The 27,631-nt window shown below is 31.5% G+C and overlaps 4 protein-coding genes across 7 annotated transcripts; 2 read left to right on the top strand and 2 right to left on the bottom strand.

Moving 5' to 3' along the window:
- The first annotated feature begins 722 nt into the window (after positions 1-722).
- LOC114185996 (transcription factor MYB46-like) lies at positions 723-3,479 on the top strand. The gene is made up of 2 exons (XM_028073989.2): positions 723-1,252; positions 2,515-3,479. The coding sequence occupies exons 1-2, from the start codon at positions 981-983 to the stop codon at positions 3,164-3,166; spliced, it is 924 nt and encodes a 307-aa protein (XP_027929790.1). The 5' UTR covers positions 723-980; the 3' UTR covers positions 3,167-3,479.
- Positions 3,480-9,688: 6,209 nt separating this feature from the next.
- LOC114185197 (protein DETOXIFICATION 42-like) lies at positions 9,689-14,424 on the top strand. 2 transcript variants are annotated; one of them, XM_028072783.2, is made up of 13 exons: positions 9,689-10,654; positions 10,923-11,044; positions 11,184-11,393; positions 11,546-11,736; positions 11,858-11,993; positions 12,093-12,189; positions 12,339-12,439; positions 12,920-13,083; positions 13,361-13,432; positions 13,512-13,628; positions 13,723-13,818; positions 13,905-14,026; positions 14,103-14,424. In XM_028072783.2, the coding sequence occupies exons 1-13, from the start codon at positions 10,578-10,580 to the stop codon at positions 14,146-14,148; spliced, it is 1,551 nt and encodes a 516-aa protein (XP_027928584.1). In that variant the 5' UTR covers positions 9,689-10,577; the 3' UTR covers positions 14,149-14,424. The 2 variants fall into 2 exon arrangements, with proteins under 2 accessions (XP_027928584.1, XP_085529912.1); XM_085673786.1 differs by having other exon boundaries at positions 10,563-10,654; positions 11,552-11,736.
- On the bottom strand, positions 14,385-15,998 carry LOC114185198 (mitochondrial import inner membrane translocase subunit TIM10-like). 2 transcript variants are annotated; one of them, XM_028072784.2, is made up of 6 exons: positions 15,870-15,998; positions 15,563-15,610; positions 15,345-15,397; positions 15,163-15,201; positions 14,982-15,051; positions 14,385-14,778 (listed from the first exon to the last, which is right to left on the bottom strand). In XM_028072784.2, exons 2-6 carry the CDS (start codon positions 15,602-15,604, stop codon positions 14,635-14,637), a joined length of 348 nt encoding a protein of 115 aa, XP_027928585.1. In that variant the 5' UTR covers positions 15,605-15,610; positions 15,870-15,998; the 3' UTR covers positions 14,385-14,634. The 2 variants fall into 2 exon arrangements, with proteins under 2 accessions (XP_027928585.1, XP_027928586.1); XM_028072785.2 differs by having other exon boundaries at positions 14,385-14,642.
- Positions 15,999-18,607: 2,609 nt separating this feature from the next.
- Positions 18,608-23,281, bottom strand: LOC114185883 (uncharacterized). 2 transcript variants are annotated; one of them, XM_028073823.2, is made up of 3 exons: positions 22,909-23,281; positions 19,337-21,800; positions 18,608-19,208 (listed from the first exon to the last, which is right to left on the bottom strand). In XM_028073823.2, exons 2-3 carry the CDS (start codon positions 21,650-21,652, stop codon positions 18,909-18,911), a joined length of 2,616 nt encoding a protein of 871 aa, XP_027929624.1. In that variant the 5' UTR covers positions 21,653-21,800; positions 22,909-23,281; the 3' UTR covers positions 18,608-18,908. The 2 variants fall into 2 exon arrangements, with proteins under 2 accessions (XP_027929624.1, XP_027929625.1); XM_028073824.2 differs by having other exon boundaries at positions 19,337-21,792.
- Between the last annotated feature and the right edge of the window lie 4,350 nt (positions 23,282-27,631).

The raw sequence follows: 27,631 nt of genomic DNA, 5'->3' as shown, positions 1-27,631 counted from the left end.
GTATTAGTGATGGATCTTTCAAGAAAATTTTAGTGGATACATGACCAATAGAATCTAAATGCAACTCATATAAGGAATTAACACGAATTCGAATCTAAAATGTAAGATAATGAGTTTCTGACTGTTCTGTACATATTACTCAAGTTTCTCAATTCTCCTCATTTGTAAAACTTAGGTTTCAATTTCCAACTATTCATTACCAGCAGTGGAGTAAACTATACCAAATAAGTACAAAATCAATTATATAAATGAACGAGTAACCTTATCTTTTGATCAGTGAAAGTAGGATGCAGTTCTATACAGTTTATAATAAAGCTCCGAAGTTTTCTGTCACTTAATTTCCAGGGAAAAAGAATGGCTGTATATAGATATAATATAATACATCGATTTCACACAGATTTGAGTTTGTTTTACCTTTTCTTTTTATATGGTTGCAACATAAGCATGAGGATCTTATGCCAAAAATCAAAGGAACATAACACATAAATATGCAGAGGGGATGCATTATTGTTATTCCATACATATACATATATCTTGAAGTACACGTGTAAGGAGATTATGTGAAGTGGAAGCAAATAAGTTGGGTTGGTGATAAAACAAACTGGTATATACGTTTAACATATATTTTGTCTGGCCCCTTATGCTGTGTGATGATAACCTTGTGAGTGAAGAAAAATAAGAAAAGAAAAAGACAAGGCCATGGAGTCAAAGACAAGACCACCACCCATCTTTCTCAATCCCTTAGGTCCCTCTCCAAACCGTTTTCTACTAGACTCGTCAACCAACATCTCTCTCTCTCTCTCTCTCTCTCTCTATTTCTCTCTTTTCTCTCACTCTTCCCTATTTTTCAAGCAAACCCTGTAACCATCACCATCATCATCATGGTCATCATTAATTGCCTCCCCATGAAGCTTCTTTCTAATCTTTCTGCTTTATAAACCCTTATTCCCTTGTGTAGATATGAGAGAAGCAGCAGAAGAATGAGGAAGCCAGAACTGTGCAGTGGTAAAGACAGCAACAAGTTCAGAAAGGGATTGTGGTCGCCAGAAGAAGATGAGAAACTCATGAACTACATGCTCAACAATGGACAAGGTTGTTGGAGCGACGTCGCAAGAAATGCTGGCCTCCAAAGGTGTGGCAAAAGTTGTCGCCTACGATGGATCAATTACTTGAGGCCTGATCTCAAGAGAGGTGCATTCTCACCCCAAGAAGAGGAACTCATCATCCACTTCCATTCCTTTCTCGGAAACAGGTTCCTATCTACCAACGTTAATTACCACTTTCAGATCCATGCATCATTAACAACTGCTAATTATGCCAAGTAATGCTTTTCTAGGTTTTATTTCTCTAAAGTACTCAGCTACACCATGTCTTTAAAGTTAAGCCATTCATTCTAACTTGAACGATAATTCTAAAATGACACTATTTTATGAGGTTTGTGTTTGTAAGTTAGCACACCAGACAATAAAGTTTTTCTAAGATATCTTCATTTTTTTTAATTGCGAAAACCTAGCTAGTCCTAGAGCAATGTTAATTATATATAGTAGGGAAATTACTTGTACGAATTTACATGACTTCAAAATAACAATTCAAAGAAGTTGCTTCAAGATTTCAGATAGATTTGACACACCAAGTTCTTCAGCATTCGGATAATAACATTTAAATTAATGTTTTAACACTTTTTTTTCTCAAAAACATCCAAAAAAACATGCATATAACAATTAATATATTAATCATATTTTTTATTATATATATATATATATATATATATATTATTAAATTAAGCGGTAGTGGGTGCTTTATTTTTTTCAGAGAGTCAAATTATCATTTTTTTTTCTTTAACAAAAGACAAAAAGAAGAGTAATAATATGTTTTCACGTATTATTATTATTATTACGGTATATATACTTTCATTTTATTTTTCTCTTTTTTCCCTATATTAATTAGATTTTAACCTCTACCAGTTTTTCCATGATTAAAAGAAGCTTACGAATCATTTCTCAGTAGAGAAAAAAATGCTAATATCCATTTACTTTGTATTTATTTTTTTCATTCCATTTCTTTACGTATATCTCTCTTTTTGTTTTGCTGGTCACACATCACTCATTACTTTCTTCTTCCTACATTTCTTGTTTCTTTTTCTCCCATTATTTGCACACCCTACATGCAAAGTGCATATCGTAGGTTTACGAGGTTCTCTCTTCTTCATTTTTGAGTAATGTTTAATCAGCAAATCCCTAGTTTGCAAAGGATGGAGAAAATTTAGGAAGGTCAAAATCCAAATTTCTTTAGTCCAACACACGACAAACACATATTTTGAAGTTCAAATAACAACAGCATAAATATACAAACAAACACGCGCAAAGCAAGAACTTCGATTTGAAGGCACTCCATATATGTTTTTTTTTTATAGTTTCTCTGAGAAAAAGAAAAACACGCAGACATCAATGTCTGGTTACTTTTGTACTACATACGTGAATTCATTGACCTGATACGTATGTTTCACTTTTGAAGATGGTCTCAAATAGCGGCGCGTTTGCCTGGGAGAACCGACAACGAGATAAAAAACTTTTGGAATTCAACGATAAAGAAAAGACTCAAGAACATGTCGTCTACGACCTCACCAAATGCTAGTGAGACCTCATCTGAACCAAGTAATAAAGACCTCAACATGGGAGGGTTTATACCTACACAACATCATCATCATCATCATCAGCATGCAAACTTTGTGCCTGTGTTTGGTTCATCTCCATCACAATCAATGCAAACCACAGTTTTCAATACAATGATCGACAGGTTGGATCATGAACTAAACATGCCACATAATGTTGGTGAATACTTGGAAGGCACAGGGCCATGCTTTTCTCAAAGTGAAGCTCACAACAAAGGTTCTTATTCAGAAAACGGAGTGTTTGGGAGTGATATCTTTGTTCCTCCCCTTGAGAATCTAAACACCAGTATCAATCATAACACGTGCAAGAGAGAAACTAACAGCAGTTACTTCGATGACATAAATAGTATCCTTAACAACTGCAACATTGGTAATGGCATAGCTAGTGAAAATAAGGAAGGAGTGGAGAATTTGTTTCAGCATGATGCAGAATGGGACTTTGAGGAGTTGATGAAAGATGTTTCCTCCTTTCCGTTTGTTGATTTTTCATTCTGATTTTGAACTTTTCTGGGGATTCCATATGATCCTTATTTCGCACACTGAATTCTTGTATTATATATACACTGCTATTTTTTGCCGAATTCAGAAGTTAACAAACAGGTATTGCAGGTTATACATTATAAAAAGGATGTGAATAGATTATACATTATTTTCTTTTCTTGTTTAAACTTCTTTTGCAGATATACACATACGACTCATTGTTATATATATGTATTATAATGTTGTTCTATGTAATATGAATCCTGAGATGAGAAAATAAATACTGTTACTGGAGACTATTTATGCAGATGAAAGTTGCTTTGTTCAATCCCCACTTTTGTGAGTAAGTTCTTGTGGTAATAATTGATTCCTCTCTTAAAATCTTTGAAGCAATCAGATACATGCTTTCATGATTGTTTATGTATACTTTAGAAAGCTTGATTAATCATAAAAAAAGCTCCACTTGGTAGAAAATCGCGGTTAATGTCATCATACTATAGAGAAGTTAGTTAAGCTAAATGGTTTAATTCTAAGAGTAATTATAACCTCAGCTTTGATTTCAATAGGACTAAATACAATTATTATATTGACAAACCAAAAACATGCCATAGAATATCATAGAATATAATCAAGAAGTGAATGTAAAGCAACTTTTATATTTGAAAACCAGAACTGGCTCGCCAATAAAGATGAGAAAAAGGTAGTGCCCTAGTGCTTTTTATACCATTTTCCACCATGCCATAACTAATTGTTTCAGTTAATAATTTGGACAGGAAGTAGGTATATCAGTTAAACTCTCTCTTCTTTAACGTTATATATTTTCCCATAATAATGTTGTTTTGACTTTGGAAGTTAACAAACAGCAGCGTAGCTAGCAAAATGCTCTGTATGGATCCTTTTTAAGCATGAACACAGATCGAAGTTTTTCTATTATAAGAATTCGATTATAAGAATTCGAGTGTGAGTTTAAGTCTTATATTGGCTAGAAATGAGAAAATAGAACATTATATAAGAATAAAAACCTATAAACTTATTGTCTTAAGATTTTTGATTGAAAGTGATTTTTAATTGAGTTCAAGTTTTATTGGTGTTATATCTCCGAGTACAATCTCTTCCGTGTACCAAACAGTATAGTTAAGACACGTTAATATATTTATAAGTAGATGAACACCTAATTAAAATATGTTTTCTAACAATAACACTTTTAAATAATTTATATTAAATCTTTATAAGATAACAAGTTAGATTAAGGACTCCAAAAGTCTAACCTAAGCCTACTTTCACTCCCTAGGTCTAACCTAATTTCTTACTGGTAAAAAAGAGAAGGAGATTAAATATTTACTACTTGGCATTTGAGAATATTTCATTTATCTTATTTTTTTAACAAAAAAGAAAAATGATAAAATACCATATTAATTGTTTATGTTTGTACACTTCAGTATAAGAAAGGATATGAAAAAGGTTACCATGTGTTATAATTCTAAATAAGAAATAAAAAACTATATAACATTTTATAATTATTTATAAGTAATCAAGGAAGGTTTATTGCGTTATAGAGTAAATAGTAATGGTCAACCACAGATAATTATATTATATTTTTTATTTTTGTTAATCTTGTAAAATGTTGTTTGCTCAAATGTTTCGATTTAGTTTTAAGCTACAGCCAATGTGGAAACTGGAAAGAGGTGGCTATTTTATAGTAATTTCTACACTTTTTTAAAATCGTTTTCATAATAATCTTTTCAATTTTGATATTAAAAATGAAATAACACATTTTCTGATACACTATCTCCCTGCCGTTTTACTGAATATGATAAACATAAAGAACATCGAAGCCATGCATATAAACAATTGATGATGTGGGCCACGCTTATTGGGTTGGTCAAAGTCAGAAGCCCAGCCCATTTGTGATGATAAAATACTAGGCCCAAACAAATGTGTAAAATTAAATGGTAACCTCTGCTTCGAAAATGGCCATGCTACTTACTGACTCGTCGATATAATGGAATTATGCATATTCTTCTTTGTCTTCGATAACCGAGTAAATTCAGAATATTCTGTTGTCTACCGAAACCTAATGATAAACTTTCAAATCATATAATGAAATAACTTATAATTTAAGCATTTTTAAGTTCAAATCTTTAACTTAGTCATCGATTATTTATGTTAATTTCCTCTTATAAAAATAAATAAATAATTCGTTAATAAATTGAGAAAAATACAAATAAAAATACAAAAAATAAAAATGGAGATCACAGTGTATTTAGGATGTAAACGGGTGGACAAGGTACGAGTAGTAACTCCTCCATACCCTATCCGCTGGATAAATATTCTTCACCTCGTATATATTATGTGGGTACCCGCATATTTTGTTAATACCCACAGAATATTTACAAAAGAACATTTTAATATTTAACAACATCTTTTAACCATAAATTCAAATAACAATACAGTGCATATCATCCATAAATCTTAAACACAGTGCAAATAGCCTATTTAGACCTTGTTGAATGATAATTTACAAATAAACGAAGACTTTTTTAAAATCCTAAATAAAAAATAACCAATTCAAGATTAATGTGTTAATGTTTTAATCATACTTTTTTAATATTTTTAATTTAAATTAAAATATAGTAGGGACAAGTATAATGGAAGAAAAATACTCATATTTGTTATCCGTCAATATCCATTTATAATAGCTATTTTCTTCTCATTGTGGATTTTATCCGCAGATATTCATGGATACAAATTTTTTTTTCATTCCTAATCGTAATAGAAGATATTTTATAGTTAAATAATTTTTTTAATAATAACTCAATTAAAAAAGAAAACTTAAATCTATAACATAGTTAATTAAATGCCGTTTCTATGAGTATTCTAAGTGTGACCTTAAAGATTGAGGGTGACAAGGGTTTGGTCCTTGGTGGAGTATTACTCACTAAAGCATTATGCAGTGATGCTGATTATGAACATTCTTATCTCAATCACTCATCTTCTTTTTTCACAAAAAGAAGACAGTGATTGGATTTGAGTTTGTGTTTGTGATAACAAATACTACTTCCTCACTTTAGTTCCACTGCACATTTTAAATATAGTTTAATAGTTATATGCATAATTAACTTTCATAATTAAAATATAAACCAGTTGCAGAACTTGTTGATAATATTGTTTAGAAAGCCTAATTTGTTGATTTTGAGATTAGTGATCTTTGGATAAAATTCTCTTTCACTGCAACCATCAACACAGGATTCAAGTTCATGATATTATAATAATGTTTTGACAAAATATTCACTTTTACTGTCCCATTAAACACAACATTCATACAATTTTGAAAGCCTTTGTCGCATTAATGTGCCAAAACCAAATTATAAAATTTACAGTGTATAATTCAGTCCCTAAAATATATAATATTGATATCTTCTTTTTAAGTATAATAAAAAAACATATAGAAAACTCTTAATAATAGAGAATTTGAATACTTTTCACTAGATCCAAACATTGTTGTAGTCATTGTAAAAGATTTATAGGACAAAGTATTGGAAAGAAAGTAGTGATAAAAGTAGAGAAGTTTTTTATTTTCAAATTGTTTTTTCTACGTTATTTACAAATTCTTGTGTATAAAATTAGTTTTCTTTCTAAAATTATGACTTCCGTACATAAACTTTATGCCAAAATAACAGTATGTAATATTTGACAAGTAATGATAAAATTTGTTTTATATTTAATATAAAAGAACTTGTATATGTAAACAAAATTTGTTTACGGATATTAAAATTTAATGAGGTACCTATTAATCACTGTCCTTCTTTTTTTCTGGATTAACTTGAATATTTTATTTTTTTCTTTTAATTTTGAAATGACATTTTAATGTTATTTAAAGTTTTATATACTAAAACAGTGAATATTTATTATTCTGCTATTAAATATAACAAGAATATCTTACAATATTTATCTCATCAAATTTAGGAAAGAAATAGAAAATATTTTTAAATTTAGAGGAAATAAAACAAAAAATAGGAAATAAAATCTCTCGTGAAATGGATTATTTTCATTCTAACAAATTAGTCAACAGAACATTTTTTATTAACATTTTATTATTCTCTCTATTCAGTTATAATAGTTGTTTGAGATGTTTTTTTCATTAAAAAAATATTCTATTAAAATTTAAAAATAACAAACATAAAGTATTATTTTTTATTAAAAAGCGTGATAGAAAGTAATCGTGATCAATTTTGTCCACATATCACTTTATAGTTAGAAATAACTTCAATTTGCTAAATTAACTAATACAGAATAAAATCTAAAAATAACTTAACGAGTGGATATGGAAATTAAGAAACGGTGTAATATAATGAAGGAAATGACAATTGATTGTTAATTTCTAATTACTAAAATTTGTTAGACCACATTTGGAAGATTAAAACGGCTGATACTTCTGATTATAGATGGTTTACTTTATTAGAATTACTTTTTTGAATAAAACTCAAAAGAAACTAATATGACACTGTATTAGTAAAAATAAAAAATAAATAAACTCAGAGAGAGCAAAGATTTTAAATATAAATATAAATTTTAAGCTATTTATCTTAAGAGAAAAAAAGTGATTCTGAACAACAAAAAGAAAAACACAGTGAATTTAAAAATAATTTTAAATGGCTACAAAACAATCTTATTCTCTTCTACATTATTCTAAAATGAAAGGAAAGTGCAAGGTAAATTCCTTTCGGAATTTGGATGGACCACACGCTATTATTTTGGCTGCGGATTCTTCCCTTGTCAATTACGCTTTATTCAAAACAGAAACTGTAATGGAAAAAAGAGAAGAAAAACTAATAAAACTATAAAAATATGAGTTAAATATGATTTTAGTCTCTTAAATTTAAGTGAATTTTGAAATTAGTCAATTTCAAAATTTTGGACTAATTTAGTTATTTATTTTTTGAAATACGTGAATTTAGTTATTTTAATCAAATTTTGGTATGTTTATTTGATGTTTCATACACATTTTAGAATTGTATTTAAATTATTTATATTGTTTGACATAATTTTTACTTTCATATTAAGTTAAATATTATTATGAAATGCGTTTGAAATGTTAAACAAATTTAATAAAATTTGATTAAAATAATTAAATTCATATATTTTAAAAAAAAAAATTTAAATTGGTCCAAAATTTTAAATTGATCTAATTTTAAAATTAACTGAATGAAGAGATAAAAAGAAGTGTCGTTGAAGTTGTTTCAATCAAGAAAATAAATTTCATAACAAGAATAAAAGATTATTATTTTTGTTTTCAAATCAATTATCACTTTCTGGGTGGTTCAAATCTAGTCTTCTTCACCACATATTTTCTTCCCGGGCCCAAATTCAAGTATCGACCCGAAAAGTCTTAATTTATGACTTGTATTTAGGGTTTACACCTGTATTTATGTGTCACCAATGCTTCATAATTCGTAATAATGGCTTAAGCTTTGTGGTTCTAAATTCTGATTCCCTTTATCATATTAGCCTAACTTTGCATGGAAAGCGAAAACTCAATCTTTTTCGTTTTATACATTTCTTCACGGCACCCAAATATCTATTAACTTTATATTAACAGATTCATATTTTGTATTACATTAATAAAAAATAATTTATTTTTATTTAGAAAATATAAAATTATTTAATTAAAATAACACAAAAGGAAATATTTAATTTATTTTTCAATAAACTGATTCACTATTTTCAATTAGATCTATCTCTAAATTAAAAATATCATTATATTAAATAATTCATTTAAGTTATTAAATATATATATATATATATATATATATATATATATATATATATATATTGATGTATACATCTTGAAAACGTTTTTTTCCGATAAAAGTAATTTTACTAATTAAAGTTTATTAGAATGAGATTAAACATCATATAATTTTAAATGAATTTCAATAATAATATATAACAATAATAAAGAGGATTCCTTCTTTTATGTCTACATTTCATAATATCAATTTTACTCTTTATAATATAATTATTTATTATTTTTTAAAATTAATGGTTATTTTTATTTATTTTCTATAAAACTGTTTATCTTATTTATTTTTTTATTCATTAACAATTAACTTTTATATTCATTTTACTTTATTTTTAACATTTCACTTCATTTTTAATAAATATAAATTTATTTTATATATTAACTTAATAACATTACATTATTATCACCTAATAAAATTGTATCATTTATATTTAAAAAGTCATATATATATATATATATATATATATATATATATATATATATATATATATATATATAAAGACGTGATAGCGGCTGTACAGTAATAATAATAATAATAATAATAATAAATATAAATATAAATATAATGTTATCCCTAATTGTGCGAATATGGTAGGACACGTGGCAATGCCGGTAAGTATGAAGTGCCACTTCAAGACTTTTGACATGAATGAACCGTTTTCTGTGGATTATAGTAGTGCCACATGTTCTAACAATTCATTCTACATAACAGGTGCCGATTGAGTAACATCATTGAATTGAACAAAGCACTTTCTCACTTTCTCACCTTCTCTTCTTCTCTGAGGTGCCCCGACAAACTCACAGATCAACCTAATTTGGCCCACATTATGTCTCTGTTCCACTTTTTCTCCACCACAACACTCTTTCTACTTCCAACGTTTTTTCTTCTGTTCTCGCTCTTCCATTATCATTCTCGCATGCATATTTTGTGATACGCTTCATGCACTGATGGGCTACTTCCGTTGTTGTTAACTTCAAGGTACCGGTGCTTTATTTCAAAGCTAGAGTTAAACTTCTTAATGCGGAGTTTCAACCCTTTAATTTCGTCTAAGTGCGGTACCTCACGCAAGTGAATCACGTTTTCGGGTGCGACAAAAATCAGAGTTTTTGTTTGCCTGCGTTGCTTATAATTGGTTGGCTTGGCTTTCTTTCAAACCCAAATTCCAAAGTTTGAATTTTTATCTTAAGTAACCGAATTTAGTGTCTCCTGTTCTTGAGGGAAACTCACTTGACCGGAGGTTTCATGTGGGTGAGGCTTTTCTGTGAACTTTTTTTAGCATTTTAGTGCCACTTTCATTCTTTATTATAGTTAGTGGTTTTTCTCATTGTTAGTGAGAAGGACTATTCTATGCTATAGGGGCAGAATATAAAAGGGCATCTCCTTTGCCAACTTTTTATCACTGTGGAGTCTTTCCCTATTCCATTATGATTTGACTTGATTGGTTGGTGTGTATTTAACCACATAAATACCAAGATATTACGCAGCTTCGAAGCGTTAATGTTCAAGCAAAAACGTTAGCGCATGTTTGATATTGGAGCTCCTTCGGTATCCCTTCAGTTAGTTATGTATCAGCATCCTCAATAAGTGGTCTTAAACAACAAAGTCATTTTGGCTTATCGAAGATGGCTGAGAAAGAGACTATGTATTCATTAGGTGATTGGAGGAGAATTCCAATTTGCACTTTCTTTAAGGATGCAAGGTATGATATGTTTATGTTCTTGTAGCATTTCTGTAGTAGTAGAACATAGCTGTCTGAAGATCGTAAGTTCTAACTTCAAAGGCCAAAGGAATAGTGTTGTTCATTAAACAGAAACTGCACAGTTAACATGTTTTTTTTTTTTTTCTGAAAATTTTCCATCTGTTGTACGTATTTTAATGATGTTAGTTTCACGGCGTGGTTGACAATTCTAGTTTCATGTCCTTGCTGAGCTGTTACGATGAACGCTTGATTTTTTTTCTCATTGCAGACTGGTTTTTAAAGCAGACAGTCTTGGTCGGGAAATTTTGTCAATTGCATTGCCTGCAGCAATGGCTTTGACAGCTGATCCTATTGCTTCATTGGTTGACACAGCATTTATTGGCCAAATAGGTATGTTCTGTTATTGGTTTATCAATTTGAGCTTATTACACATCTCTTATTTCAAACAATAGGTGTGCATGACAGTTTATCAACTGACATGGTTATCACCATGTATTTGAATGCCTTGTGCAACTATTGGTTCATGCAGGGCCAGTGGAGCTTGCTGCTGTAGGAGTTTCAATAGCTCTGTTCAATCAAGTATCAAGGATTGCAATATTCCCACTTGTCAGTGTCACCACCTCTTTTGTGGCTGAGGAAGATACCCTTAGTGGAGTAAGTCCTCAGATAGAGGAGGGTAAATGCTTGGAAGCTGGTGGGCCTGTGGATACTGAAACCAAAGAGTTATTACCACAGAGAGGTACCATACTATTCTGCCATTCTTTTGTAATAGGTTTGGTTTCTGGCAAGTTTTCTTGGCTTCTGCTCAAGAGCAATGATCTATTGCTATGTAGGAAAACCAATAAAAGGTTTTGTGCATTTCCATCAAGACCTTTTCATTTTCTTGATCAGTTGCAGGTACAAATGTTCACAATTCAGATTCTGTTGGTGAATCTTTTAATATAGTTAAGGAGGAACACAAGAGAAGGCATATCCCTTCAGCTTCATCGGCATTATTTATCGGTGGTATACTTGGCCTCATCCAAGCAATATTTCTTATATCTGCGGCAAAACCTTTATTGAACTTCATGGGAGTAAATTCTGTAAGTACCCTTGTGTTAAGAAATGTTACTTTTAGGATTATAGCACTTGGTGTTCATTTTAACTTGTTCCTATAGTTGTTTGATCTTATTTGAGCATGAGTAATATGAATTATTGATACAGGACTCTGCTATGCTACATCCTGCACAACAGTATCTGAGATTGAGGTCCCTCGGTGCTCCTGCTGTTCTTCTCTCCTTGGCAATGCAAGGAGTGTTCCGAGGATTTAAAGACACGAAAACACCTTTATATGCGACTGGTATACATTCACAAACTCAAATTATCATTGATTAAGTGTCACAAATCACAATTTCCTGCTATTATATGATTATAATTACTCTTCCCTTGATTTATCCAGTGGCAGGAGATGCAACTAACATAGCATTGGATCCTTTATTCATGTTTGTATTCCGCTTGGGTGTCAGTGGTGCAGCCATTGCCCACGTTATATCTCAGTATGTTTTGTTTAACTGTAATTCAAATGTTATAAGTATGGAAGACTCTGCAAAGTACTTTTATGCAGACCTATCTAATAAGTTGCATTGTGTTTTCCTTTTGCTTCTTTTGATCCTAATTATCCTTTGTTTTCAAATTAACTGTGTAGGTACCTAATTTCAGCTATACTCCTGTGGAGGTTGTTGGAACAAGTTGACCTTATACCTCCAAGCATAAAGCATCTGCAATTAGACCGTTTTCTTAAAAATGGTGAGAGTCAAAATTTTCTTACAGAAATTTCTATGGTGTTTTGTTTTATCCATATCATTCAAATTGATACTTCTACTAATGGCTTTCTAATAGATTAACAACTAACACTTCAGGATAGAGACTTACACCTTTGTTTGTCCTTTCGTAATTTATTGTTGTCAACCAGGTTTTCTATTATTAATGAGATCTATGGTGTTTTGTTTTATCCATATCATTCAAATTGATACTTCTACTAATGGCTTTCTAATAGATTAACAACTAACACTTCAGGATAGAGACTTACACCTTTGTTTGTCCTTTCGTAATTTATTGTTGTCAACCAGGTTTTCTATTATTAATGAGATCTATGGTGTTTTGTTTTATCCATATCATTCAAATTGATACTTCTACTAATGGCTTTCTAATAGATTAACAACTAACACTTCAGGATAGAGACTTACACCTTTGTTTGTCCTTTCGTAATTTATTGTTGTCAACCAGGTTTTCTATTATTAATGAGAGTCGTCGCTGTAACATTCTGTGTGACACTGGCTGCATCATTAGCTGCACGGCAAGGATCAACGTCCATGGCTGCATTTCAAGTTTGTCTGCAGGTTTGGTTGGCAGTGTCTCTTCTTGCTGATGGTCTGGCAGTTGCAGGGCAGGTTAGATATAATAAATGCCTTGCTATGTTGCTTCATGATGGTTTCATACAAAAATATTGTCTAAAATATCAACAACCTCAACTTTAATAACATTGTCTTGTATGAGAAAAACGATTAAATGTGAACAGGAAAGTGATTAAATTTGAAAGAGATTGTTTTGGTATGAAATGAACTATAGAAGCTATAATTATCACATGTTTTCTGCTAAGTGAATCTTATTACATGCTTGTGATACTCCAAATTCTTGGTAAAATGCCATTTATCATGTTGGTTTCAGGCTATTCTTGCTGGTGCATTTGCTAATAAGGACTTCAATAGGGCATCGGCAACCGCATCCCGAGTTGTGCAGGTGCTGTAGAATGATAAATGAAATGTTCATCTTTCACAAGACATGTATTTTGTAAATGTGACACACTATTATATTGCAGATGGGTTTGGTTCTAGGATTGGCACTTGCATTCATTCTTGGAACAGGATTGCACTTTGGTGCTAAAATATTTACAAAAGATGCTGATGTGCTCCACCTCATTCAAATTGGGATCCCGGTAATTATTGGTTTTCAAATTGGGAAGGATACTGGTAACCTATCTTGATTACCAACCCCAGGGAGACTCACTTTCATGTTCATTCTTTTACCAGTTTGTGGCTGTCACTCAACCCTTGAATTCTTTAGCATTTGTATTTGATGGTGTCAACTTTGGAGCTTCTGATTTTGCATATTCAGCCTTCTCCATGGTGTGTTTTTCTTAATGTTTTAATGTTGATATTATGATTATGATAAATAACATTCAATGGCTTTACTTAATTGTGGTAACTCTCAGGTTGTGGTGGCAATTCTAAGCATTATTTGTCTCCTTATTTTATCATCCGCGGGTGGTTTCATTGGTATTTGGGTTGCTTTGACCATATATATGGGTCTTAGAGCATTTGCTGGCTTCTTGAGGTAATGGTAATTTCAAGGGTTTTTATTTCTAATGTTTTCCTTCTATTTGACTGATGAATGAAATATGTTGATGCAGGATTGGAACAGGATCAGGACCTTGGGAGTTCCTAAGGAGCTCATAATAACTGCACACAAGCCTATAGGTTGCAGTGGTAGTTGCTAATTAGGTTTAAGTGAGAGGCTTTCATTGGCTTTTTTAATCGCATGCAAATTCTTCTGAAAGAATAGGCACTGGTTGAAAAATCTATCTCTGCTTCATAATATGTACAGAGAAAGTCTCTGTACTCATAGTCTCGTATGTATATGAAATGAAATATAGAATCAAGCTTTTGTTTGCAACAAATACAACGTAAAAATGTAAGATTGCAGGGAACGATCACTGGTTCCTTTTCATTGCAGGGAACAACCTCAAAAGCTAATCATCAATTCCTCTCTTAACAAAATTGACCTCAGAATAGTCATGAACAAAAATAAAGACCTTACACAGTATTAAATTAACGCTTCCTTGGAAGCAACTATTACTATGGTAGATGTAGCTAACTGGAAACATAACCCTACTCTTGCATTACATCGGATGCTTCCCAGAACCAAGCAGCTGACCAATTAGATTAGTCACCTAACAAACACAAGAAAACTGCCAAGACAATAAGACAATCACTACACTCAACATTTGCAGTCTCCCATGATTTCAAAAGCAAAAGCCATATTGAAATCAGAGCTTCCATGATCCATCTATACTTAATTTGCCTTGCCTTGTGCAAAATTATCATGAATATTAAAGTCCAAACAGAAATTTTAAATGAGGAGCACACATCTAACCAAGTACTAAAACCCCATTAAGATTTCTGAGAAACTAAAGCATAATATTGAATTTGATGAGAAAAGAATAACCAATAATAGAGAACTCAAAATGTGGCAGTGATACATATAAAAGTAAAATTCGTAAAAATCTTACCTGCCAGTATTTTGAAACACAGCGATCAGTGCAACTATTTTCACCCATATTTAGCTCAGATTCCTTGTACCTGGAAAAATAATGTGACAAACATATTATCGTCTCTATGAGAAACTAATCTCCATTTGAAACTCATCAAGCATGCTCAAGCAGTTCACACAATCAGAAAGAGTTTTCCTACCTATTGTCAACGCATTTATTGAAACAGCTGTGGGTGATCCTGAAGATTAAAAACAACAAAAGATTAGGCAATTGAGATATGCCACCAAGAAATCTACTCGAAAAAAAAAATGCAGTCCGATTCTACGGTATACTTGCGAACAAAGGCAAACACTATTAAGGCAAGCTAGAGAAGGAACCTACTTGTTGAATAGTTCGACCCTATATTCCATCTCCTTTTCAGCTATTCCAAATATCTGCTCCATTACCACGTGAATTATTGAAACACATACAAACACATGAAACTAAATGATAAAAGAACAGCAAAAAGATAAAATTTAAATATGAAATCATATTGGTGTTTCAAATTAACAACATCAAGATCAGTTTTCGAAAAATTCAAGGAAGAGAAAAGCACCCACCTGTTCTTTATCTAAACCAGCCGGTGACAAGTTGGCATCCATTTTACCCTAAAAAAATCAGATGATAAATTGAGACAACGGAAATTCAGGAGTACAAGAAAACATAAATTTTTCTGAATATTTTGAACTAAAAGGGATGAACCACCTAACTCACAAGTGCTACTATTACATAAGATGAAAGACATCACCATGTAGATTTTCAGTATTTCTATTTGCAAGTTTGCAACAATAATTTACAAATAAAATGTCAATTATTCCTAGTTTAGCTTTTAAAGCAAAATAAAAAGGATGTAAAAGAGAAACGTACAATATGAATTCACAAAACAGTGCCGTTGAATTGTTGGATCGTTGAGAGAAAGTGCGAAGCAACACAAAGACTCAAATGGCGGTACTAGCTATCGAAGGAGACCGGGTTTCAGGAGAGAAAATTCCTAAAGGAGGCAATAGTGTAAACTATACCTTAAGTTTTATAGGCTTAAATATACATTTGGTCCCTATTTTTGTCAAAATTATTCAATTTGGTCCCTATTTTCGTTGTTTGTTCAATTTGGTCCTCATTTTTGTAAAATCGCATTCAATCGAGTTCTTTTGGCAAACGATGTTAAAATTGTTAACGGAAAGTGACACGGTGAAACTGTTTGGGTTACGTGTCAAATTTTTGGCAGTGACGTTGGCATAGTGAAATTTTACGGCCGTTGTAGGTTTAAAAGTTAGTGAAATTGATTTGGGGAAGAAATTAAGGTTTGAGAGGTTTCAAGCAAAATTGTGTCGAGCAAGAAACTTGTGCACAATCCAGTTGGTGATTCGGGATTCGTGTTTGAGAGGTATGTCTCGTCACCATTCGTCTTCCTCCTGGGGCAACCAAGTTGCGGTTGGTCTCATATTCGTGGTTCCAAGCGCAATCTCGAAGCTTCAATCGCAAATCACTCTCCAAGCGCAAATTCTCCTCTTCGCGAACCCTAATTGATGAACAAGAAACTCCACCACCCAAGAACCCTAATTTCCCCCTTTCTCACCAACCCTAATTTTTCCCTATCTCTCGACCTCTCGAATGCCCAATTTCAATTTTTCACTCAACGAACTCTCTAACTCTCGAATGCCCAATTTCCTCTCGAACTCTTGCTGCAGTAAACTCTCAATTCAAACTTTTTCATTTTTTTCACTTTACCATGTTTTATCTTTTTACGTAATCCAAACTTTTTTCTCTAATTTCTTTTTAACTGTGCCAACGTGTACCATCATATATTCCAAACATGTAACCCAAACCGTTATACCGTGTCACTGTGCCTATAACAATTTTAACACCGTTTGTCAAAAGGACTCGATTGAATACGATTTTACACAAATGATGACCAAATTGAAACACAACAAAAATAAGAACTAAATTGAATAATTTTGACAAAAATAGGGACCAAATGTATATTTAAGCCATGTTGATATTGTGAAACTTTCCATTTTAGTTTTCATAATCTTTTATTTAACTAACAAAACTCACAAAATGTTACGTACTAAATTTTGATAAAGATATGAATTTTATAAAACATCACTCTTAAACGAAAATTCAAAAGTAAATTTGAAAAAATGTATAAAATGATGAAATTATTTAAAATAGAATAAGATATCATTAAAAAAAGTACTTAAATTGAAAACGCTCCAGGCCAACTTCTTTATCTGTGAATGTAATTATGTAAAAACTATTGAAGTCGAAAAGAAAATTTGAAAGAGCTGCATCTTATTTCTAACTTATAAAAGGCTTTCACAAACTTTCTATACAGTTTTGGGTCACCAAAACAAAAAGCATGAGACTTCAAAGAGACCGAACCGTAATCGAAATTCCATTTTCAAAAAAGTACTGAACATAATAAATCAGTGTGTTTGAACCCAAGAACATTCCACGTTTATGAGAATCCTAAACATTAAAATCACATAAAAAAAATATAAGACTTACCCCTTGTATCCTCAGAAAACCACAGATTAAATATTGAACCTAGCCCTAATTGTTTACTGTACAAAGGGACTATAGTTGTTATTGAGGACTTTATAAAAGATAGGATATTTTTGATTTAAGACTGATCAAATTGGGATTAAACGAATTTATAAATAATTGATGGAAACACATGCGTCCATGTATCCATTTTTTTATTACGATAATAAAAAAATTATCGCAATTATTAAAAAAAATAAAATAAACATTTTAATAATTTTATTATGTAATTTTCTATTGTAGACAGTTAATTAAATTTTAAAAAAATAATTACAAAATCTAAGGAGTAAAACAATGAAATGATTTATAATAAGTAAATGTATAAAAAAAAACAGTTATAATACAATTACATAAACCATCTTTATTGATAAGTATAAATTGGCCACACATATAAAAAATGTTAGTCGGTATTAATAAGTATATATGATATAAATGACATCGTATAAAAAAAATATTAGTCAGTAAATGTTTTGTGTCGGATTCCCGAGACCATTAATTAAGCCTTTTCATATACATGGGGTAATTAAGCATGAATCCCTTAAAAATAGTATATAACGTAGATAGTGATATCTTAGTACAATAGACAACAACATATGAAATTCCCACTTATAAAGCAGGACCCCATGTGACAACAGATTTGAAATCTATAAATAGATAGTAAATCCAAAGAAAAGAAAAAAAGAAACCCAACTTTCTAGTTAAAGTTCTACAATTAAAACAGGTCCACTTTTAGGTTCACTGTGAAACTATTACTACATCGTTAAAAAGTTGCAACGAGAAAGCTAATCATTCATATAATGAGCAAGCAACTTTCGAAGTGAGATTGAGCAGCACAAATAACAATCCCACCCACAATTTTTCTTTATGAACATAAATCCCCCCATTCAAAACAACTTCGGTGTCCAGTTTTCAAATCCCATCGTTCTTTTATATATATACAACTAACTAGAATTTAAAATTAACTATGAGCTGAGATGAAATGAAAAAAAAAGCATAGGATCTTTTACCGGTGGAGTCATTCTGAGGAAATGGGGTTTTGTAGCACAGAATATTGCTTGAAATGGCATAATATTGGGTGTGGTCGTTTACCCATTAATGATACGCCTCCAGATACATAATTTATTTGGCGGGTTGGCCAAGTAATAGAGATAATGAATATGCATAAACTACCAGAAGCTAAAATACAATTTACTCTACTATTCACACTTCAATTGATTCATGTTTCAAAAGGAAGATTTATGATCTTGTCATGAACTTGACTTTCTACCGATATGTAGCAGATATGAGTAACACACTAATATCTTCGCTGGTTACCCACATTGTACATGAAGAAATCAGACACGACTTCGTGTTAATTTAATTTTAGACTCTACCAACTGGAGAGTGGGGAGGATAAGCAACGTAAGTAGCAGGAACGTCCTCCAATTTGCCAAAAGCCTTTAGTTCATCTGTTTGCACCAACCCAGTTTCCCTCGGATTTTTTCCTTCGATGTAGTTTCTTGATCCAGAAAGTTCATATGAGATCAAGCCATCCACTAATGCTATGCAGATAGAGAATGCTTGCAAAAGTGAGAATGAAGAATCAAAAGTTACAGAATATACTCCAGCCTTGAAGGGAGAAAAACTGAAAGCAGGCTGGTTTTCTTGGTCCTGGTCATTCCCCTGTAGTTAACATAGATGGTTATTACAAAAATTCACTTCTGATCATATCTACAGGCGGTTATAACTTAACAATATTAATAAACAAAAAGATTAGAAAAATAGCAAACTTAAATTAATCAACACAGTACCTGGAGGAAAAGCTCAAAGGGGTGTGGGAAACAAGCTTTCGAAATCCTTGGTTCTCTATAAGTTTCACTTTCATTTGCCAGAATCTTAAGTTTACAAGCCATATCCCAACCACCACAGTCACACGATCCACCTGTTCTCCAGCGCTCAATCAGTGATGAAGGTCCACCATTACTTGGAAGACTATGAACCCCAGTTGGGAGCACAACTGTAACATGTAGATCCTGAGTGTCATTCTGGCGACTACTCTGATGTGCATAATTGATAAAATCGATAGCCTTGGGTGATTTGACAACAATGGCAGCAAGCTCGTCATTTGGTTCGTAGTCAGTGACCTGTGCATCTCCCTGCTTTAGCTTTACAGAAAACAAAACAAACTCCTTATTGGAATTGGAGTCCACGCAATTCTGTCTTGGTGATGCGTAATGCTGTGAACCAGAAACCTTCATCTGGGCAACAGCATGGTGAATATAATCAGGACCTTTAGTTTTGCTAGCTTGATTCATCCAACTTCCGCTCTTCTTTTTACCCTCTCTAAAGGTAAAAAAGGTATAGATACGGTCACATTCGTCTTCCTCTGAGACAGCCAAGTTCTTCACAGTGGCAGCAAGGATGTTGCTATTATTATCAACAGCAAATGTGAAAAGGGGCTGACCATTCTTCACGGCAATTCTTAGAAGAGCTTGAAATGTTGATGGCCCATTCTTTTTGTTCTTTGATAAATTAACTGTACTAATCGTGGTACACCCAACCCTCTGGCCCCTGACCACTTCTTTTTTCTCCGTAGAAATTTCCCCATCACCTGGCATACAATTCTTATTTGTTAACACCGAATCTTTATCAGTAAACTCCATTGAGCGATGACCTGTCTTTGGTTTTAGCAGTGGATCCAGTAATCGCCTTAAAGGGCTACTAGACCTGCTTTTGGAAGCAACGCCAGGTTTATCATTGCCTGAATTTTTTGAGCTGGCATAACCTCTCGCATTTTCCGAACTAGATTTAAGTGCTGCTACAGAACCCTGATGTGGCACGTGTGCAACCTCTTTACAGCCAGGACCTTTACCAGTAAAGCCAATGCTGAAGCTAAATCGCCGAAAAGGTGAAGAACTTCTTGATTTCTCTGCAGTTACTTTCTGATCTATTCCCTTGAGAGGCCCATTTGAAGATGAAGATGCACCAGTGTTGTGTTTCTTTTCCTCAGCCTTTTTAGATCTGGATGGACTTATTCCGGTTCTGACCAGTTCGGGTACTGCTAAAGTAGAAGCAGGAATTTTATTATCTTCTGGTTCTACGGAACTGGAAACTGACCACTTCGGCTGAGAATGGCCTCCACTAATTTTGTCTGGCTGAGGACACGTGGAAGAAATATTGGAATTTGGATATCTAGAAGGAAGTTCCTTAGGTTTTTCTGAATATCTTGTTTTAGCTGGACTCGCTAGTTTTTGACTCAATGAGCTTTGAATATCAGGAACTTTCCGATGCTTATTCTTGGGGTTGTCTCTTGGTAAAATGAGAACAATCGATTTGCTTTTCCCATGCATAACGTGTTCAGAAGCATCGGTATTTGGTTGTCTGAAATTCTCCACTTTCTTCTCTGGATCATCATCTTCAGCGCTCATTTCAAGCTTAGTACGTGATGCTGCCTCACACATTCCAGCATTTGGAAAGATATCACTTTCCTTAATAATGAGTGGATTTTGTTGTCTCCTCTCACATCCTTTGGGCATATTAGCAGAATGGTTCTGGGAAAGATGGTCGCCAACTCGAGCATACTCGCTGTGTGTATCAACATTAATGCTGCCACCTTTAAGATTCTGACAAGTTCCAAAACTTCCTCCAGAATTTTTGTCAGATACAGAGTACTCTTTCATTGTAGTTGTCCTGAAGTGAGATTGCAGTGACGGACGAGATATTCTTTGATGAGAAGGAGAACAACTAAGACCTTTGCTAGAATTACCAGATAATCCCTCTGTCGAAACAGATGATGATCTATTACTTGTAGATGTCGAGCTTCGGCTACTTAAGGGAAACTGTTTATGGCTGTACTGCCATTGTTTTAGACTAGCCCAATCAAGCACCCCAACATTCAAAACTTTTTCAGGAATTTTTTCTCCTTTCTCAAGATAACCTGGTAAATTTGACATGTACCTAACCAGCTCATCTTCCTCACTTCCCATTTTGTAAGCTGATTGTTTTTGCTGATTTCTGTATGGTTTTAAAGAGTGAGCGTCTTCCTCAGTTTTGGTAATTTCATGATGAAAATCAGCATATGACAATGTTTTCTCCTGTTTCAACTTGTCATTAATTTTTCTATTCATGCTGATGGATGCTTTCCACAATTTCACTCTGACCTGGCATCAGATGAATAAACTGTCTGGGCTGTGGCTTGAAAACTACTTACCAACTTCTTCTTGTCCACAGAGTGCAGTTTGAAAAATACTAGTGTTCTTTTCTGCAGCTGCACAACTGAATTATAATCACAAATCAAACTTACAGAAACAGAAATTTCATGATAAATGAAAAATCGCTATCGAGAACAAACAAATATATAATAACCAAGTGTAGCTTTTACGACCACATTATTTTTATTTCCACCTTTTAGTAACCATGACAACCAAATGCAAAAATCACAATAGCATGAGTTGTCATATATAAAATACCACCTACCCAACTGCATTGAAGACAAAACTACCAAAAACAAAACCTGCCAATTATAAACCCAATCATGTTAACTCACATGGAAGAGCCAGTACAATTGCAAACAACTTATTAGATTGATAATCGTTCCTTGAAAAAAGGTATGATTAGCCTTTAAGAATAAGGGTCTCCTACAATTTCTCCCCTCCTTTTACAGATCACCTTGTTTAGTTCAGATAGAAAGTAAGGATAAAAAGTTGCAAGGGAGAATTCAAGCTTTCAACCCTTCTTAATCAATTTGATAGCTATACAATTGAATGTGATGATTAAAGTCCACATAGTTCAACTGCCCAAGATAGAAAAACCAGGGAAGTTGTACTATTACAGCTTGAATAATATATGAGAACTAAAGAAAACAATGTGTTGGTTAAAGAATTAATGCGCAAAACTTAAAAGTGAGATATAAAATCAAACAAGAGGGGCAAAACAGAAATCAAAAAGAGCCGAAGCTAGAAAACAAAATTAAGTGGTCCATGCAAACCCATCCTCAAAATCCAAAAGATAAGGCATCATACAACAAACGACGAGCAGTATCACAGTCTATACCCCAAATTAAACGGTACTGTCCAACATTTCATTATTGCCGTTCGAATTTCAAACACCGAGGTCTCGTTTGGAATTTGGTAAATCGGTCACCACCACAAAAAGGAAACAAAAACATAAAGGTAATGCAACACCTTTATTTGAATAAAACACTTTTTTACTTCTCTTTCCACGCAACATTATCGCCGGGACAGCACGATTGCTGAAAAATACTAAAAGTGACGAACTCAAAACCCTCGGTTACTTTACGCACGTGCATTCACGAGATTAGAATAAACACCAGTTATAAATTAAACAAAAAATAAAACTAGTAAAACTCTAATCGAAAACATACCAGAGAAGCGAGAGTGAAGAAGAATCGGGAAATGCAGAGAAACAGGAGAATCGTATAGCTTGGAGAAGAAGCAAGGAGTGTCGGTGCTGCCGAAACGACGTCGCAGGCGCAGCGGAGAGCGGAAACGCAAGGCGAGTAACCCAAAACGCGAGAAAAAACACGTCGTTCTCGAACAACGCAATTGCAAACTCCAATGCGGGTAGGAAAGAGGAAGAGAGAAGGAGCGTTTGGTTGGGTTCTCACTTTCTGGCTTGTGTGTATCTGTGTGCGCAGTGATAGAGAGTCAAAGAGGGGTGAGTGAGTAGATAGTGAAGCAGGGTGGGGGCCACATGATTTTTCATCAGACGGCTGAAACGGAAGTGGGTGATCCAACGGTGATGGTGGGTTGCATACAATAGATGCAGGGCATATTCCGGGCCCCACGAGTGATTCTTGTGGAAAGTGAAGTATGAGTTGGTGGGCTTTGAGGGACCCAGTTTGAATTGGGCTTGGACTGGGCTTTGTGGAGAATGCAAATGAACCGAAATTAGGAATTGTCGTGTTGTGCCGTGTTTGGTAAGATCAATCAATCATGTTGCAGGAGCCGAAACAATGGTTATTGGGGTCGCTTTTATCCTTTTCTTTGTCGTTTCAGCTCCAATGCCAAAGGTGGATTCCACTTTCTGCGGTAACCCACTTCAACACCGTTCTTAAAGGATTTTAATCTTTCCGTATTCACTTTTTCTTTTCGGTACCTTTTAAGGTTGAAGAATTTAAAATAGTTTTTTTTTTAAGAAAATTATTTGTTCATAAATTATTTTTTATAAATTTGACAAAATTTCTATAAATAAAATTAAATAGATTAATTTTTCAGACTCGTATTAAATATTACTGCAATATATTTTTACAATTATGAATAACCTGGGTTTTGAGTATTTTCTACACTCTTTGATTTTACAATTATGTATTTGTTATGTTTTTCTTTCATATGTATTCATTCATCAACTGTGTTATTGGAGTTGTTATGTTTTAAGCACTCTTGGCAGCAAGTGGGTATGCACTGATGTGGGTTATTTATTATGAAATTTATTTGATACAATTTTTTAAGTTGTTAGAGTTGGAAGGGTAAATTACTGAGATTTAATATTGATGAGAAATTTACTTACTGCTTTTAATGTTTTAGTGTATGTTATGAACAAAATTATTATGAATAAGAAATATTTAATTTATTATTTATATATTTATGGGTTAAATATGTTTTTGGTTCTTTAATTTTCACTGAATTTTAGAACTAGTCAATTTTAAAATTTTAAATAAATTTAGTCCTTCATCTTTCGAAATGCATGCGTGGATTTAATCTTTTTAATCAAATATTGTTAGGTTTATTTGATGATTCCTACGCATTTGAGGATTATGTTTGAGTTGTTTATACGGTTTGACACATTTTTGTTTTAATGTTAAGTCAAATATTATTATAAAACATACTTAAAATATCAAATACATTTAACAAAATTTGATTAAAATGACTAAATCTACATATTTCAAAAAATGAAGAACTAAATTAGTCCAAAATTTTAAAATTGACTAATTTCAAAATTTACTGAAGAGCTAAAAATATATTTATCCCTATATATATAATATATAGAAACTAACTACCAAAATCATTAGTGTGGCATCACTTTCTAATATTTATCTAAGACTTAAATCAGCTTGATATCATAGGAGATTTAGGTTAAGTGTCATATGATTATGTATTGTATTTTTCTGCAACATTAACCCTAAAACCAAGTGTTCATCGTAACGTTTACTTAAAGAAAACTCCTGATACAACAAGGGATATTTTCACCAGTTCAAACAAATATTAAAATTTAAGATTAATGACAATACTAAACAGACTTTTTATTACATTTTTGAGTAATTTATAATTTAATACTAATATGAAAATAAAATAAATAACTTATTCATACATAATTCAATCATTAAATCTTTTAATATAATCAAATAAAATCATTTTATACTTTGTGAGAAAATTTAAATTTCAAAATTTGACAAACATTATTTTAAAAGTTTAATAATAAAATCAATTCATATATTATAAAAAAGTCACTCTTAGTTTTATGTTTTATTATATAAACTTAATGTTACACTTAACCGATTTTCTAGAAACAAAAATTGATATAAAATTCAAATAGCACTTTACATTATATAATACTAGTAAATATATATATATATATATATATATATATATATATATATATATATATATATATATGTATATATATATAAACTATATTAATCTTTATTTTTAAAAGTTTAAATATTAAATGCAGTTGTTTAAAGAAACATTAATAAAGATATTGGTTGGAGTTCTCTAAAACTGAAGATTTAATAACGAATATTTAAATTAATAAATAAATACACTCATTTTATTAATTCATTTCACATTTATATATATAAATAGTAGATGAATCAAATAAAATAAAAAAAATTCAATATCTCTTATATTTATCATATATCTTATATTCTCATATTTTCACGATCTCTAAAAATTTCAAACATCCATAATATTTTATATTGTAATATAATTAACTATTAAAATTTTATAAATTCATATTTTAATTAAGTCCACATTAAACTCTCAAAACTCTCAAATTAAAATGTAGATTTAAGCGAATATTTACTACCGTAATATTATAATTTTTAAGACAAAGTGATATTCACACACAAAAAAAATGGTTATAAGTTTAATTTCCTTTGTCATGCTTCATTATACTATGCGCTTAATATATTAATTTTATAAACGTGTTTTCAAATTAAACCTTATCTATAATTTTTTGTTTTAAAATAAAAGTTTGACCAATTCCACTCGTGGTTGTGAAGTGGCAAGAAATATAATAAAGACTTCATTATTAATCACCTTAAATCAAAACACCACAATTAAAAATCAGACCTAATGATGCTGTCTGCGATCCCTTGCACAAATAAACCAATTACTTTTCCAACAAATAATCAGATCATGATCATGATTAGTAGGCCATAATTAAGTTTTTTTTAAAATGAAAACCAAAACTTAGTTTTAAATATTGCATTGCACATGAATGACATCATAAAGATAAAACTATTCCTAGGTCAGGAATCAGATCATAATGTATGAATTCTTAACTCTGGTCAAATTCGAAACAGAAAAAAATAGGGTACTTAGTTGTTAGTCCAGGACATAGGAAAAGTCATAATCTTAGAACAAAAGACGAGACATACGATGTTTTATTTTAGTTTATTTTTATATAAATATGAATGTAATTATTAGGTAGGGAATTTAAATTTAATCTATTCTTACAAAGATAAGTTATAAGATGTTTTTTTTTATGGGTTAAATATGTTTTTGATTGCTTAATTTTTAGTGAATTTTAGAATTAGTCTATTTTGAAACTTTAGACCAATTTAATCTTTTATCTGTAAGAAATACGTGGATTTAGTCCATTTAATCAGATTTTGTTAGGTTTACTTAATGTTTTGTACGTATTTCATGATTGTATTTGAGTTGTTTATACTGTTGACACATTTTTGCTTTAATATTAAGTCAAATACTATTATAAAACGCGCTTGAAATATCAAATAAACTTAACAAAATTTGATTAAAAGGATTAAATCCACATATTTTGAAAGATGAATGACTAAATTGGTCCAAAGTTTCAAAATGGACTAATTCTAAAATTCATTGAAAGTTAAGGGACCAAAAATATATTTAACCATTTTTTTTATTATAGGTGAGAGCCTATATATTTATGGTAGTTCATGATTATATAATAACAAGTGATACTATAAATCTAATAAATTTACTTAAAATAAATTCAAATTTGATATTAAAAGATAGGTTTAAGTTTAATTTATTTCATGAATATAATAATTAATTTATTTAATATACTTTATTTTGATATTATAACATTGAGATGAAATATTTCAATCTAAAAAATTCCTAATACTCTGTGAAATTATGAACCAATTATTCCTAAAGCAAAACAATAAACATTGTTTAGAAAAACAAAAGGGAAGCATCATTGAGACATGTGCGTATTGAAAAAAAATCAATTGACACGAACGCAATGAAATTACAATTGCAATGTCTTCATTTCAATTATTATCGGCGTATCGTGGAAATGATTTATGGTGGAATTTCTATTGAACACATAGCGCATGATTATTATGCAGCGACTATTAGTGGATTTTTTTTTTCAAATTTCCCATTATTGATAGCTAAGTGACAAAAATATTTAAACAAAAATGTGTTGATATATTTAGGCCATTAAGACAGTTAAATCTTATCAGTTATAATATTGTTGAAGATGTTATAATGTACATATAAAAAAAATTATTGTAATTAAGGGTTTCTTTATGTTATTTATTGTTCATAAAAATAGTTGTGAAGGGAAGGTAACTGATGCACTTCACTGTCATTAGCTTTTAGGAAAGTAATAATGGTCTTACTTGGCATCATCTTGGGGTTCACTTAGAGATTATGCATTATTTTTCAATTATAACATATTTCATTCAACTGCAAATGCATGGAGTTAGTGTTGAAGTTAGGTAAGAAGTGTTTACTTATTTTGTAGTCTTTACCATTGTCATTCTTCTGTAATTGTAGGGGTGAAGAAAAAACAAAACTACATCAAGATATATTTACTATATTCATGTTGACAATACTTTTTCATGATGCTTTTTCCATATCTTTGTTTCTTAGATTACC

Source organism: Vigna unguiculata, chromosome 5, assembly GCF_037176805.1.
Source record: "Vigna unguiculata cultivar grain cowpea cultivar isolate G323 ecotype 2 chromosome 5, ASM3717680v1, whole genome shotgun sequence".
In the NCBI taxonomy this organism is placed as follows: Eukaryota; Viridiplantae; Streptophyta; class Magnoliopsida; order Fabales; family Fabaceae; genus Vigna; species Vigna unguiculata.
Note: the sequence above shows the minus strand (reverse complement) of the source record. Positions and strands in the feature narration are given on the sequence as shown.